General features: G+C 52.3%; 3 protein-coding genes across 8 annotated transcripts in view; 1 reads left to right on the forward strand and 2 right to left on the reverse strand.

Annotated features, from left to right (window-relative positions):
* Nucleotides 1–817: 817 nt before the first annotated feature.
* On the reverse strand, nt 818–8,157 carry dmtn (dematin actin binding protein). Its single transcript, XM_077585389.1, has 15 exons — nt 7,828–8,157; nt 4,392–4,420; nt 4,217–4,303; nt 3,996–4,139; nt 3,885–3,929; nt 3,697–3,805; nt 3,340–3,588; nt 3,152–3,258; nt 2,976–3,081; nt 2,852–2,901; nt 2,240–2,279; nt 2,156–2,163; nt 2,006–2,071; nt 1,686–1,769; nt 818–1,586 (listed from the first exon to the last, which is right to left on the reverse strand). The coding sequence occupies exons 2-15, from the start codon at nt 4,398–4,400 to the stop codon at nt 1,473–1,475; spliced, it is 1,218 nt and encodes a 405-aa protein (XP_077441515.1). The 5' UTR covers nt 4,401–4,420; nt 7,828–8,157; the 3' UTR covers nt 818–1,472.
* Nucleotides 6,940–9,044, forward strand: pbdc1 (polysaccharide biosynthesis domain containing 1). 3 transcript variants are annotated; one of them, XM_077585386.1, is made up of 6 exons: nt 6,940–7,184; nt 7,866–7,931; nt 7,994–8,053; nt 8,151–8,291; nt 8,668–8,779; nt 8,889–9,044. In XM_077585386.1, exons 1-6 carry the CDS (start codon nt 7,155–7,157, stop codon nt 8,978–8,980), a joined length of 501 nt encoding a protein of 166 aa, XP_077441512.1. In that variant the 5' UTR covers nt 6,940–7,154; the 3' UTR covers nt 8,981–9,044. The 3 variants fall into 3 exon arrangements, with proteins under 3 accessions (XP_077441512.1, XP_077441514.1, XP_077441513.1); XM_077585388.1 differs by having other exon boundaries at nt 7,144–7,268; XM_077585387.1 differs by lacking the exon at nt 6,940–7,184 and adding an exon at nt 7,650–7,794.
* Nucleotides 9,045–9,378: 334 nt separating this feature from the next.
* The window catches only part of xpo7 (exportin 7), a 14,977-nt gene continuing 10,593 nt past the window's right edge, over nt 9,379–13,762 (reverse strand). For 3 of the 4 annotated variants that reach the window (XM_077585383.1, XM_077585382.1, XM_077585379.1), the window contains 8 exons: nt 13,660–13,762; nt 12,865–12,947; nt 11,874–12,088; nt 11,664–11,802; nt 11,293–11,450; nt 11,135–11,233; nt 10,938–11,065; nt 9,379–10,153 (listed from right to left, as the gene is read on the reverse strand). The exon at nt 13,660–13,762 is cut by the window's right edge and continues 5 nt beyond it. In XM_077585383.1, the coding sequence (XP_077441509.1) occupies nt 10,060–10,153; nt 10,938–11,065; nt 11,135–11,233; nt 11,293–11,450; nt 11,664–11,802; nt 11,874–12,088; nt 12,865–12,947; nt 13,660–13,762 (1,019 nt within the window). In that variant the 3' untranslated portion in view covers nt 9,379–10,059. Of the gene's footprint in view, nt 10,154–10,937; nt 11,234–11,292; nt 11,451–11,663; nt 11,803–11,873; nt 12,089–12,864; nt 12,948–13,659 lie in introns of all 4 variants that reach the window. The other variant, XM_077585380.1, reaches the window with a different exon arrangement.

Genomic DNA, 13,762 nt, shown 5'->3' on the forward strand with positions numbered 1-13,762 from the left:
TAAATAAATATGGCCACAAGATGGCAGTCGTGTAATTGTGGCAAGTGTGACGATCAAGCCTTGTTTGAACTTTCCAAGGCGACTTTGAACGCACGGCAGAGAATTCACGTCCCAGATATCTGCGACGTCATTTCGCCTAGGACAAATGACGTCACTCGTTTGCTTTTCGTGCGTGTGTGTGTGTGTGTGTGTGTGTGTGTGGGCTTCGTCATGACGGACGTCAACTCCCCAACCGCCAATATCAGTTCGTCAATTGTCCATTTGTGCCAGCAGATCTCTCGAAGTCCGGTTCAAAATGGCTACAATTGCATTTTGCCGACTCCATTCCTGAAAAGGAACATGTGTGACGTCACGTGGGATCTCTGTTTGGGTTCCATTTGAAAAGGCTGGAAATGTTGACAGTTCATTTCCAAACATGTCGGCAACGTTGGCATGTTCTGTTTTTGCTCGTTATTGAGTCTGTACCGACAGATGACTCCAAACATCGGACACGTCAGCATCCGTCCTTTCCTACATTTGCAAAAATAAGAATCATGAAAAAAAGTTCCAGCGGGATCCATGTTGGACTCATTTGAATAACAACATTTCATTCTGCCGTGATTGCAGCCGACAATAAATATGAGCGCACAACATTTGTGTTTTCTTTTAAATCGTGATGATTTTGGTATCAATTTGTAAGTTTTATTTCTATTTAGGCGATTCTCTTTTTTTTCTGCTTTGTCTTTTTTTGCAGTGTAAAATTCCATCAAGTGTCGTGTATGAAGTTTGCGTGCGTTTTCTGCTAATGAGCTAAAAAGAACAAACGATTGTTTTGTTCTTTCACAAGCGCGTTTTTTTTTTTTACGTGATTTGGGCGTGGCGGCGCCAAACCGAAAGGCGCGAACGTGAACGAGGACGCACAAAATTGGGACGCATTTGTTGTGTTTTCTTGACTTTATTGTTACGCTGACATCGACGAGCAAACAAACGCCAACAAAGGAAAAGCATCCAAAAGCTCCGCCCATCATCTTCCTCCTTTTGAGCTCACATGCACCGGTAACCATGACAACCCATTACAAGTCAGTGGGGACGTGATTGTTTGGGAACGTGTGTGTGTGTGTGTGTGTGTGTGTGTGCGCGTGTGTGTGTGTGTGTGTGTGTGTGTGTGTGCGCGCGCGCGCGTGTGTGTGTGTGCGTGTGCGCGTGTGTGTGTGTGCTGGGACCTCAATTTGGATTGCGAGGCCTTGATGGGTGTCTGGCGGCGGACGTTTGTACCGGCCTTGACGCTCGCCAATTTTGTCCTGAAATGGACCAGGCGTGTGCGCGCGCGCACGTGCGTGCGTGCGTGCCTATCAAGCATTTGTTGTGTTGTTCGAGTAGTTTGGCGGGCGCGCGAGAACCTGCGAGTAAGCAGCGCGTATGCGTGAATTGCGCGAGTGCCACAATGAGGAAATGACGTCATCCTTCCAGCGTGGCCGTGATGTCACTTCCTCTCAGAAGAGCGAGGCCTTCTTCTTGAGGTCGTTCCGTCTCCATAGCGACAGGCGCTCAAATTCGGAGGCGCTCATGCCGAAAACTTGATGGAACTGCTCCGGGTCCAAATGTCTCTACACGCACGCACGCAGGCAGGCAGGCACGCACACACACACACGCACGACTATTAGCAGGCAACACGCCCCCCCCCCCCCCCCTCCACGCTGACTCACCTCCAGTCTGGTTCGGTCCACTCCGGGCGGGAGCTTGCAGCGCCCCCTGTGGGTCACCACCAGCGCTTCGTAGGGATAAACCTGCTGGCGGGAAAAAGGCGGAGTCGCATGCAACCATTTTGGTTGGGCTTGAAATAATGACGGACGGACGACGGCGGACGATGGCGGACGATGGCGGACGATGGCGGACGGGTCACATGGCCGCTGGCCAATGACAAACCGGCAACATTTACTGACGCGCCGCCTCTGCTTATTTGTGTGTGCGCGCGTGCAAACGATATGGGAGGAGCCCAGCAAACAAGATGGCGGCCTGACCTCACCTTCTGCTCCAAGATGCTGGGCAGCGAAGTCCCGCGGTCCAGACGGTCACGCTGCAGCCCGCCGTTCTGTACGCACACACAACACACACACACAACATACATGCAACGACACTCACTGGCCAAATGCCGACATCACGCACACACATTTACCTGAGCCGCTGTGGAGACAAAACACAAATCAATCGTTCAAGAGACGTTGCCAGACAGGAAGTTGCGTTCAGTCGGCCCGCCCACCTGCGTTGGCGCCGTCGGCGGAGAACTCGGCCGACTGCCTCTGAAAAGGCAAACGGCGGCAAATGACGTCACGTGTCATCGGACGCGCATCAAACGTCCGCCACATCCCAACAGGAAGTGGTGACGAGCAAGAAGCAACGCCGCATTCCAGGAGGGTCGCACTTTTGTGAGCTCAAACCAGGAAGTGTGCACGGGAACGACCCTTGAACTCGCAAATCCAAAAACCCGACGGACTGCAGATGTGACGTCACTCGACGATGGCCGCGAATTGCAAACGTACTCGCGTGTTGAAGCAGATCGCTTTCTTCATCCCTAAATATTGGACGGAACTTGACGGAATCTGCGTGAAATGCGACCGTCAACGACTGAACGGCATGAAATGAAATCAAAAATGAAGCAAAATTGTGAGAAAGCAACAATTGATCACGAGCCGCCATTTTGCTTGTTTACTTTTCAGGTGGGAACAACCGACTCGGGTACATCCGACTTGCGACCGTCCTCGAATGCAGCATGACAACGACAAACAGGAAGTGACAACGACAAACAGGAAGTGACAACGACAAACAGGAAGTGACAACGACAAACAGGAAGTTTCAAGAATCCGCAACTGACTCTGCTGAGGCCGGAACGCGACGGCGACTTGGACGCGCAGGTCGACAGCCCTGCGGACGGGAAAGAGGAAAGCGGCGGTGAGCGGCGCCACGAGGAACGGCGGCGGCGGCGGCGCTCATCCGACCGGCGTGCGCGTGCGTCCTGTCGGGCAGCGAGCGCGTCTTCCGCCGGAAGTGCTGGCCTTTCTCCTTCTCCTGACGCAGGATGAGTCGGCCGAGGTTGGACTTGATCTGGACACAGCGTCGGTCACGGCGATGACATCATCGGCGTGACCGCTCCGTGATGTCATCGCGCTCAAACCTTTTCCAGCTCCTGCTCCTGCAAGACTTTGGCTTCGTCCGTCAGGTCCTCAAAGTCGTCCTCCTCGTCCCCCTCCTCCTCCATTTTCTTCTTCCGCCACTCGATTTCTGCCACAAGGCCACAGGTCAAGTCAGCGGCGAGGTGTGGCGGCTTCCGGGCCGACGGCTGGCCGGGTGGGCGGGGCTCACCCATGGCGGCCAGCGACGGGGGGCAGGGCCACGAGTCGCTCTCGATCTTGGACGGCTGCTTGGGGTCTGGCGGCTGAGCGGCCGGGAACTTGGCCGCCTGGATGACGCCGCCGCCGTCCGCCGCCTTGGAGCCTTCTGGAGGACAACGTTTGCGGGGGTGGAGCCACAGCGGGGGAGGCGGGACCAAGTGGAAGAACAACTCACCTTGTTTATAGATGGGAGGCTTCCTGTACAGGTTGGCCCCGTTATCTGAGAAAAACAAACACACCAGCTGAGTGTGAGCGTGCGTGCGTGCGTGCGTGCGTGCGTGCGTGCGTGCGAGCGTGCGTGCGTGCGTGCGTGCGTGCGTGCGTGCACCTGGCCGGTGGAAGTGCTGCAGATTGGCGCCCGTTTTGCGTCCGGCGTGCAGTTGCAGCGTGGAGCCTCCGGGGGAGCCGCTGTCGCTTTCCGCTCGCCGCCCTTTGGCCTGAAACAGGAAGTGGCACCTTTGTGAGCTAGCGTGCACAACGGCGTGGGCGGCGGCCTGGCGTGGGCGTGGCTCTTACGTCAGGAGACATGGCGGGCGAGGCGGCGGGAGGAGACAGAGAGCGCTGAGGGACACAAACGGACACGGTCACGCACGCACGCCGGCGTCACGGACGGTGCCGGCGCCTCACCTGTCTTCGCGGCGGGTCCAGCGGCGAGAAGCTGAGGTGAGGCTGGTACGTCATCAGGTCCGGTCGCTCCACCTGCAGGATGGCTTTGTCGCGCGGGAGCGCCGCCAGCTCGCGGTACGCCACCACCTGCTCGTCCACGCGAGCCTGACGCACGCACGTAACGTCAGAGAGGTTCAGGGTTCGCATTCAGCATCAGTTAGCTTAGCATGTAGCCATTTTACCATGATGGTGGCAGCGGCAGGTGACGACGGGTCGCTGGGCCCGCCCGAGGACGACGGATGGACAGGATTGGCTGCGTGGCCCTCCACCTGACAGGAAGTCACATGACACGCACGCACGCATGCAGTCGGCGCAAGCTAACAATGCTAATTGGCTAATGCGGGTGCCGCTCCTCACCTTGTTCATGATTGGTGATCAACACGAGCCTGCAAATCAGAAACGCCTCGTGTCAAAATAAAAAAAAAAACACAAAAAAATGAGAGATGTTCTCACACCGATACTAAGAAGCGACACCACTCGCAATCGGAGGGCTTTTCCTTCAAATTGCAAATAATCATCTCGACAGTAACGATAAGTTGAAAGAAAGATGAGTCTCTACGTGATACCGACACACGCTGCAAAAACGACACACGTCACATGACACCAAATGCAAAGTGCACAAGAACGACACCCGTGTCACACGATTGAGAGTGGGCGGGGTCTCATGGCAACAACTGATGAAGATCGCTGCAAACGCACACACAATGTGAGGCGCTCACTGTAACCACGGCGACAAGTGCGGAGGGCGTCGGCCAGGCTGGCTGAGCTGATAAACAAGGAGGGGAAGAGGAGGCGGGGCTTCAGGGGAGGCGGAAGAGGGAGATTTCTCAAAGGTGCTTGTCAAAATGTCTGCCGCTGTTGACGTCCGCCACGCCGAGAACGCCTCGTCGTCTCGTCTGATAAAACTTCAAACAAGCAATAAGCTCATTTTATAGCAATGAGGCCGGCGGCCATCTTGCGTTGCCGCAATGCGCTAATCCTTTCTTGGCATTATTTTGTGTGTCGACGGAGGAATTGGCGGCACGCGTGACCAACGTTTGCAGCAACAAAGAAGCGCTACGTGCACTTTTCATCGCTAACAACGAGATTTGGAATTTCTCCTGCGTAATCTCGACCCAACAGCCCGTGAGGAGGAAACATTTGGGATTGAAGTCAAATAGGTTTGAAATTTGGGAACATATGCTAAGCTTATAGCATTTAGCCTTCAAAAAACAACTTTTATTTCACTAAGCACTCCCCAAAAAAAAATGGATTCATCGATTTCTTCATAACTTTTAGGATTTATTATGTCTGCAGTGCATGATTTAGGTTAGACATGTTTTTGGGCCTTGTGCAGTCCCACATTGCATTGTGGGAAATTTGCTATGATTGTAGCATTTGGCAAAATGGAAGAAATTCAATGACGGCTTTTTGGACATGAACTTCATATTTTCATAGGAGGAGCACAATTTATTGTTTGCGTGTCAATTATTCAACGGGTTGTCATTGGAAGGACTCGAGACAACGTAAAGGTCCGGGGCCCACATTCCAAATTTCCCATGCTATACAAAAATGGCGCAGTTTGAAAAAGAGCTTTTTCACATATTTGGGTCAATCTTTTTTTTTGCTATCGATTTGTTTTGTTTTTTAAACAAAATAAAGAAAACTTAGAATACGTGACGAAATGTGGATCTCGTTAAGGCGTTGCATCACAGGTCTCAGGTTCTGGCTTGGACCCCCCCACACCCTCACCCAACACCCCCACCCAACACCCCCACCTCTGTGCGTCGTCCGCCCACATTCTCCAAACGAGGTTAGCTTCAATGGAGCGCGACAATCTGGCGACCAGTCAGTCAGTCCGTTTGTTTTGCTCTCTCTCGAGTCACGAACCCGCGCACGCACGCGCACGCACGCGCACGCGCAGCAAGCATCATGCGTGGGCTGCTGAAGGATCGGATGAAAGACAAACAGGACCAATCATTACATGAGGCAAAACAGGAAGGATGAATCATGCCCACGCACGCGCGCGCGCACACACACACACACAGACAGACACTCGCGCGCGCACCGACAGCATCGCAGGCCTCACGTGACCTTGAGCACAAAAACGGCAAGAATTTAGAAAGAGCTCCAAATAATCACGCGCGTCAAAACGTTCTCACCTGCTGATCCGGAAGACGCACGCGTCGAAAGGCTCGTGCACGAGCGCGCGACGAACGACGGTCAGGTGTCACGTGACCGCATCCAGAGGCGCGGGAGGAGATTGAGGTTGTGACGTCACGTCTGCGCCTCAGCAACGAGATTAGAAAGCGCCAATTTTTTCTCTTTTTTTTTATTTATTACATTTTTACTTAGTACTGTATACTGTAACCATATGTCATTTTGATTTACGATGACGTAATTTGAAAATAAATAACACATATAAAGTGCTTCTCGAATCAGTAAAAGAATTGCTCCCCAAAAAGTTTTTTTTTTTTAATAGTAAATACAAATAATTGCTGTCTCGACCTGAAACCCACTCGAATTTGTTTCAAGTCTGTCAATTATTTATTTTATTTACTTAACATTGAACTGTCGTTATATTGAAAGATTTGTTATAGTGAATTGTAAAATTCTAGTTTGTTAATATAGAATTTAAAAAAATTCTGAGGACAAGGTCACATTTGAACTCATTCCACTTTTGTTCAATTGGCCGGCACCATCGACTGCATTAATAACGTTTAAGGGAGGGTGGGAAAAAAATAGATTTTTTTTTCAAAAAACAAAACAAAAAAAGGGAATCCGAAAATGTTTCGTGGCTGTCAATAAATGGAAAATAAGGCTGCCTGTCCGTTTATTTGATTTTTTAAAACCTACAAAAATATGTGGAGAAAAAAAAATCTGTCATTTAGGGGCGGGCTACATCTGTGACGTCACCCAATAATCAAAGTTGGATTCAAAGGAAGACGTTTGCTCTAAGCGCGTCCACAGTCACATAAATCTGACAGATTGTCCTAACAAACGACACGTCGAATAGAAAAGGGAGGACAATATAACGGAAGACAATATCGACAATGTTTGAGCTCGTTCCAGCTTTTCTCTCTTTAAAGCCGGCTGCTGTTCGGCCATTTTCGCTCATTAGACGATCTTTGCGGTGGCAAGATGGCGTCGAGCGATGGTCTCTCGTCTCTGGTAAGAAGACAAAAATGTCCATAAATGTCCGCCACTTGTCCGTAGGACGTCCACGCGCGACCCGGGGGCGACCTGCCAATCATGGTGGGTTCAGCAGTTAACGCGGCTAAAGCTAACAGGCTGGGAAGTCGACACGTGTCGCTGTTGTGCTTTTTTTTTTTGTTGGGGGTTCGTGTGCGTCGCCGCATGTGGCACCCCTTTGCCTCACTACCTCCTTTCAAATGGCGATTGAGGAAAAAGTGCTTGAAGCTTTTCAGGGATAATTTCTAACTAATTTGGTGAGCCAGCTGCAAATGTTCATTTTGCAAACTTTGACGACTTCCGCGACTCAACAAAGACGCTGAAAATGTGCCAACTTGATGACAGCAGCAGGTTTGCAGCATTAAGTCAAACGTCAAAGCATTTTTGTAAATTGTCGCCACAATTGGTCATAGACAGACCAGGTGTGCTTTTTGCAGGGAGGGGGTGTTAAAAAAACCAAACGTAAGCATACTGCTAATCGGCGTAGCCAGCAAACGCTGACACCCATATCACTCACCAGTCCAAATGCCACGTGTCACAAATACTTCGTGTAGTGCATAAAAAAGAAAAAAGTGCACCTCACATGCAGGTTAGCGTGTTTGGAAGCGCAACTTTTTCCTACCTCTGATTGATGATGTCATGCTTTGCGTCCGTCCTCAGGGTCCCGACGGAGCTTCGGTGGCCGCGCGTTCTCTGTCTCTCCCCGCCGAGGCTTACGGCAATGACGTGAGTATGGCGGCGAGGTCGGCCGGCACGTTTGCCAAGCTGATGTCCGCTTTGCCTTTCAGGAGCGTCTCGAGGTCATGTGGGCCATGAAGGCCTACAACCACGCCGAGGTTTACTTCAACGTGAGCATCCCCGCCGGCCGCCGGCGTGGCGCCCGCCAACGGCCGGCGTGGCGCCCGCCAACGGCCGGCATTAAGAGTTTTTGTCCTTGTCCTTCAGCTCATCTCCTCGGTGGATCCCAAGTTCCTCAAGTTGACCAAGATGGACGCCGACATCTACTCCACCTTCAGGGAGGCCTTCCAGGACCTGGACGTCAAAGTGCTGGACCCGGACCAACTCAAGTCACCCGAGGCCAAAGAGGTCGGCCACGTTCATTTTCCTTCTCTGTCGTAGCTCGCCAACAACAAGTTGACTGAAAAAAAACACAAGCTGCTGATTTGGTTCATTTGCATGTTTGTTGGTTTTTTGGTCACGTGTGCGAGTTTCTTCAGTTGGCACAAGACCGCGACTCGGACCGTGACTCGGTCCGGACTCGGACTGCTGTCCACCATTTCAAAATGGTCACTTCAGGGGGGAAATCAAGCAAACTAATATATTGAAATAGCGTCATTTCCTTTTTCTTCAGCGGGAGGCTGAAAATGCCATTGAATGGTCTTGTTGCGTTTGAGGCACACGAGATCAAAGTGAGTGAGCGCCTCCTGGTGGCCAGCTTGTGACGGTGCGCTTTTGTGTCCAGAGGTGGCGCCCTTTCTGCAACCGATACGAAGGCCTGGTGGAGGACTTCAACTACGGGACTCTGCTGCGACTGGACTGCCGGAAGGACTACAGCGAAGAGAACACCATCTTCGGTGAGTACGGCCCAATCTTCGTCTTCGTCGTCATCTTCGTCTTCGTCGTCTGGGATTTGGAGAAGCCTTTTGAGGGCCGCTTCTCAACTTGTGCTTGCTGTCGTTGCAGCCACCAGAATCCAGTTTTTTGCCGTGGAGATTGCCCGAAACCGAGAAGGCCTCAATGACGCCGTCTTCACATCCAAGTCCTCCAAAAGTTAACCCGCAACCGCTGCCTTGCTCAAAACGTTTTCTTATGCTGACGAGTCATAAAAGTTTGTGTTGAGCGGTCGTGTCTTTGATTGGTCTGCAATGTCGCGACATCTCGTCCGATTGGCCCGCACACGAGAGGCGTGGCTTGTCGTCAGGATGACATCACTTTTGAGCGTCCACGTGTTGGCGCCGCCCCCGGCAACTTGGCAGGTTTCGGGACGGATTCGCATTTTTGCGGGTCAACATTCCAGTTGGGCTCCACACGATCCATCCACTTTTTGGCTGATCAACGGAGAAGGCGGGGCAAGCTGTGACGATGGAATTCCCGGTCCGTTTTCATCCATTTTGTCCTGTAGCGCCCCCTGCTGTCAACACGCGAGCTTGAAGAAGCGCACGAATCGCCGGCGTCTTGTAAAAAGGATCAACTTTATTTGCAGTCACGACACAGCAGCTACTCCACATTCACGTCAGTCAGTCACAAACCGGAAAGTGGACGCAGGCCTCCGCGCCTCCGGGGGGCGCCAGTGTTCCACACAGCACCGTGACACACACACACACACCAACGAGGACCACAACCTGGTCCCAGAAATCCAGAAAGTAAACAAAAAGTTGGAAGAAGCCGTCTCAGGTGGCGGCGGGCGCATCCGTCCCATCCTCGGGAAAGGAAGGCTACCCGGATGACCCCGGATGACCCCGCCTGACCTCTGCCCAATCTGGTTTTGTGTTTCCACATTGTTTGTAGGAGTGCAAAGTGGGCGTGCCTTCCGAAGACTATTTACAAATTGGGAGCGCTCGCTTTTGTTTGTCGTTTTCTTCCCTGGCGCCAAAAGCAAAATCGTCCCGTCGACATCATATAAACATCCTTGAAAACGTTAGCAAACAAAATGTACACTCGACTTTGTCGTCTTCTATACAAGGCGGGCCGGCCAAGCCCGCCCCCTCCGTGCCGGGCCCCGCCCCCACCCGCCGTTAAAATAGATCTGTATATATATTTATATATGCTCATATCAACAAGAGGGGGTGGGGCGGATGGCGGTTGGCCAGAGGTTCGGGGCGGGGCCGCGGTCCGGCGGCGTCGGCGTGGAATGTCAGCTCATCATGTCGTTGCTGTTGACGCCGCACGTGGAATTCTTCATGCTGTCGTTCACCTCCCGCCGGAACACCGACAGGTTCTGCGTGAACCTGCACCAGCACGGACACGCCGTTAGCGTCGGACGGCGCGCTCGGCTAGGCTAGGCTAGGCTAGGCTAGGCTAGCAAGCAATGACAGAATGCGACCGAGCCAGCGAGAACAACAACTTCTTTTCTTTTCTTTTGTGGGCTCGTTCTTGTCAAGATCAACTTGTTGACTTTCTTTGCCGCCTTCGTGTGATGTCAGCGACTTTCAAAGATCAACTTGAAACTAATTCAACTGGATGCGCTGTCAGTTGAATTTTAATTCTCCGTAGTTCACTCTCAGCTTAATATCTCGTTCAACTTTTCATCCTCTTGTTAACGAACATCAACGTGAGCAAATACGCGATTGCATCGTTAACGTCGTCCGTGTCTTCATTTGACCGCAATTCATCAAGTTACAGTTCAAAGTGCGAGTGTGAAACATCGCGGCAGACTTGGTGGCATTATGTTTCATGTTGGGCATTTTCCAATGGATATTGTTTTGTTTTGAACGCGGGCGCGTCCACGTTGCATTTCAGCAAATTGCATTTGATGACTTTTGGCCGCCAATAATCCAAAGTGTGTTCGGACGGATTATTGGAGCAAAAGCATTCAAATGTGTTTTGTGCGATGACGCAACAAAAGTGAGACGAGCGACGCTTGGGTTCAACAGGTTTGAAAATGCTGCCAAAAGTTCATTGTTGTTCTCCACACGGACGTTCGCGCCGGAAACAAAGTCGACATTCAGCGGGGATGAAACGCTTTGCGCGCCGTCCGACTGCCGTGAGGCCAAAGCGCGGAAGGCGACTCACCTGTCTCTGTTCTTGGTGAGCAGGTTGCGTTCGATCCCTTCCATGAGGTTCTCGAAGCACAGGTGCATGGCCTGCTGCTTCTCGGGAGGTTGGCTGTTGACGATGCTGTTGCGGACGTCGGCAAAGTACTGCAACGCACACACCGTGCGGTCAGCGTCGTCGGAAGCGACCGCATCGGGTCGGAAGCGGCCGCTTACCTTCTCGTTGAGCAGGATGAGGCCCAGCAGCGGGCGCGACATGGACCACTGGTTGCGGCAGTCCTCGAAGATGATGATGTTCAGCACCGTGGACAGCATCTGCACCCAAGCACGCAAGCTTCAGCGCACGCCGCCATTTTGGGGCGCCGCTTGCTCACCTGCTGGATCATCTCGGGGTGCTGCTGCATGATGTGCAGGAAGCGCTCGTCGGTGGCCATGGGCGTGGCCCGCTTCTTGGTGGAGCGCGACAGTTGCTTGAAAAGATACGTCACCATGTGGTCCAGGCTGGAACAGCAGCCCGTGCACACCATCGTGTCTGCGCACGCACACACGCAAACGTCACAAGCAATCTGGCCGATGGCCGGCACCGAACATGTTTATGATGAAATGGATTTCTGATTTTTAATGGACAAAATCTTCATGCACGAGCGAAGTCATCGTGGCGAGCGAGCGGCCCCTTCGTGCCGTTTACAGAAATGTGGCGTTGCAGGCGACGCCAACGAGCACAAGAAGCAAAGCGCGCACGTACCGAGCGCGGTGAGGCCTTCGGAGATGGACGAGAGGATGTACATGACCATGTGAGGCTCCAGGCTGGCGATGAAGTTCATGTGGTCCTGCGTGAGGACCTCCAGCAGGGAGTAGAAGGACTGGCTGAGTTTGGGGTAGTCCTGCGGGGGGAGGGGGAGGAGTCACAACCAGACGGGGAGGCGGCCGCGCACGCACGCACGCACGCACGCACCAGCAGGTCGCTGTGAGGGATGGACAGCAGCAGCTTGATGAAGGTCTGCAGCGCGTTGTCCAGGGCGTCGTCGCCGTACAGCCGGAAGACGCCGAAGTTGACGTAGTTGCCGCTCAGCACCGCCTTCAGCATGGCGAAGCACACGCTCACGCCCTTCAGCTTGACGCCGTACGTGCGATCCTTCGGCACGTCGCCCAGCGTCAGGATGCGGTTGCCTGCGACATCAACGCCACATGAGGTGAGGAGGCAACGCCGCGGCGACGCCACAGGGTGCGAAAGACGACATTTGCGGAAGGAATACCACGACAAATGCATCCATTTCCGGGTGCGGCCATTTTGAAACTTGCTGCCCACTGAACATGACAATCACGACAACCAATCACTGAGCTGCGATTGGACGTCACCTATCAAAAGTGTGATGTCATCTCTTCAAAAATGGCCGCCTTCTGATCAACAAGTGGTGCATTTTGCTGCTCAACTCCGATTCCACCAACGACGCCAATCAGATTCGCCACAACAACATATTTATTGTGGGCAAGAATTTGGTTTTTGGGTGGACTTCCCCTTTAAAAACATGGAGCCGGTCAAAGTTGAACAAAGACATAAATGTCGTCTTAGTAGGTCACAGTGTCCCATCCCATTTTAAAATCAGAGCCGTGGGTGGGCTACTCATGGTGTCCTTGGGGCCAACTAGTACAAGCTGCCACCTCCAACATGCAGCACTTTTTTTTTTGTCCTTTATAAGAACAACGCACATCAATCGGTTGCACACACTTGAAAACAGCAAGCGGCTGACTCGACCGTGCAAGCAGCCAATCACAATTGCGCCCTGCTTGCTCCTCACCGCCAAAAACAAAAGAAAAGCCCATTACAGATGCCCCCCCCCCCCCCCCCCAGCATGACTGTTAACCGATATCAATAGAAAGTATCGCCAATTAAATGGCATGAAATAAATGCAGCCCATTTTCTCATTTCCAAATCGAACCCTCACCGTAGGTTGTGATCATCTTGCTGGTCTCTCGGAAGAGCAGGATGCCGTTGGGCGACGACACGTCAAACTGCAGCCGCTGCGACCTGCAACGCATTTCACACCACAAAATGGAGTCGTGTCTTCACGCGGGAAAGTCGTCGTTTGCCATCGTTTGCGACGTGACCGATTCCATCGAAGGGCCGCCTGCACACTTTTGTTTTAGCCAATCACAAGCCAGTCTTGGCCAAGATCAGCATATCTCCCCCCAAAAAAAAAAACGCACAAAATGGATGGTGTGAATTTGGTTTGGATGTCAATTCTACAACATTCGATTGATGAAAGACAATTGACGGCGTTGCTACTCAGTTACTTTCAAAGTTACTTTACTGACGACTCGAGCCGATAGCGAGCCAGACGCGCTCGCCAGAAAAATGGCAACCATCCGCCTTTAACAACAAATTCTTTTAGATTCCAAATGAAATACAACTTTTTCACTTCTCATCATTAATTTTATTTGGGGGAAAAAAAAAAAACAGCTTTCGGGATTCTACTTGGCAAACGTTCTGCTTGTTTTGAAGTGAACAAAATACTTTTTGTCTTTTGAGACTTCCAAAAAATTCCTTTTGGAATCGTTTGTACAATCAAGGCAGGTTACGATATAAACAAACGCTGAAGAATCTGAAATTGGTCAACTAGCAAATGTAACAGACGGACCAAGAAAAACCCTCAGCGCGATATCAACACGCACGCACGCGCACGCACGCGCGCGCACGCACGCACGCACGCACGCACGCACGCACGCACGCACGCACGCACCTGTTGTGGACGAGCTCGGCCATGAGCTTGAGCACGGGCGTGGTGCACGCCGGGTCGTGGTACCACAGCTCGATGGCCCGCTGCAGGATGGGCATGTAGGCCG

The sequence above is a fragment of the Vanacampus margaritifer genome, chromosome 14, assembly GCF_051991255.1.
Source record: "Vanacampus margaritifer isolate UIUO_Vmar chromosome 14, RoL_Vmar_1.0, whole genome shotgun sequence".
In the NCBI taxonomy this organism is placed as follows: Eukaryota; Metazoa; Chordata; class Actinopteri; order Syngnathiformes; family Syngnathidae; genus Vanacampus; species Vanacampus margaritifer.

Excerpts from the sequence above, each read along its gene's own strand:
- dmtn (XM_077585389.1), bottom strand. Across the intron at positions 2,902-2,975 it reads CAGGACGCACGCGCACGCCG|GGCTGTCGACCTGCGCGTCC; the intron begins GTCGGATGAGCG and ends TCCCGTCCGCAG. Across the intron at positions 1,770-2,005 it reads CCAGCATCTTGGAGCAGAAG|CAGGTTTATCCCTACGAAGC; the intron begins GTGAGGTCAGGC and ends TTTTCCCGCCAG.
- pbdc1 (XM_077585386.1), top strand. The coding sequence starts at position 7,155 with ATGGCGTCGAGCGATGGTCTCTCGTCTCTG. Across the intron at positions 7,932-7,993 it reads CCGAGGCTTACGGCAATGAC|GAGCGTCTCGAGGTCATGTG; the intron begins GTGAGTATGGCG and ends TTTGCCTTTCAG. Across the intron at positions 8,054-8,150 it reads ACGCCGAGGTTTACTTCAAC|CTCATCTCCTCGGTGGATCC; the intron begins GTGAGCATCCCC and ends CTTGTCCTTCAG.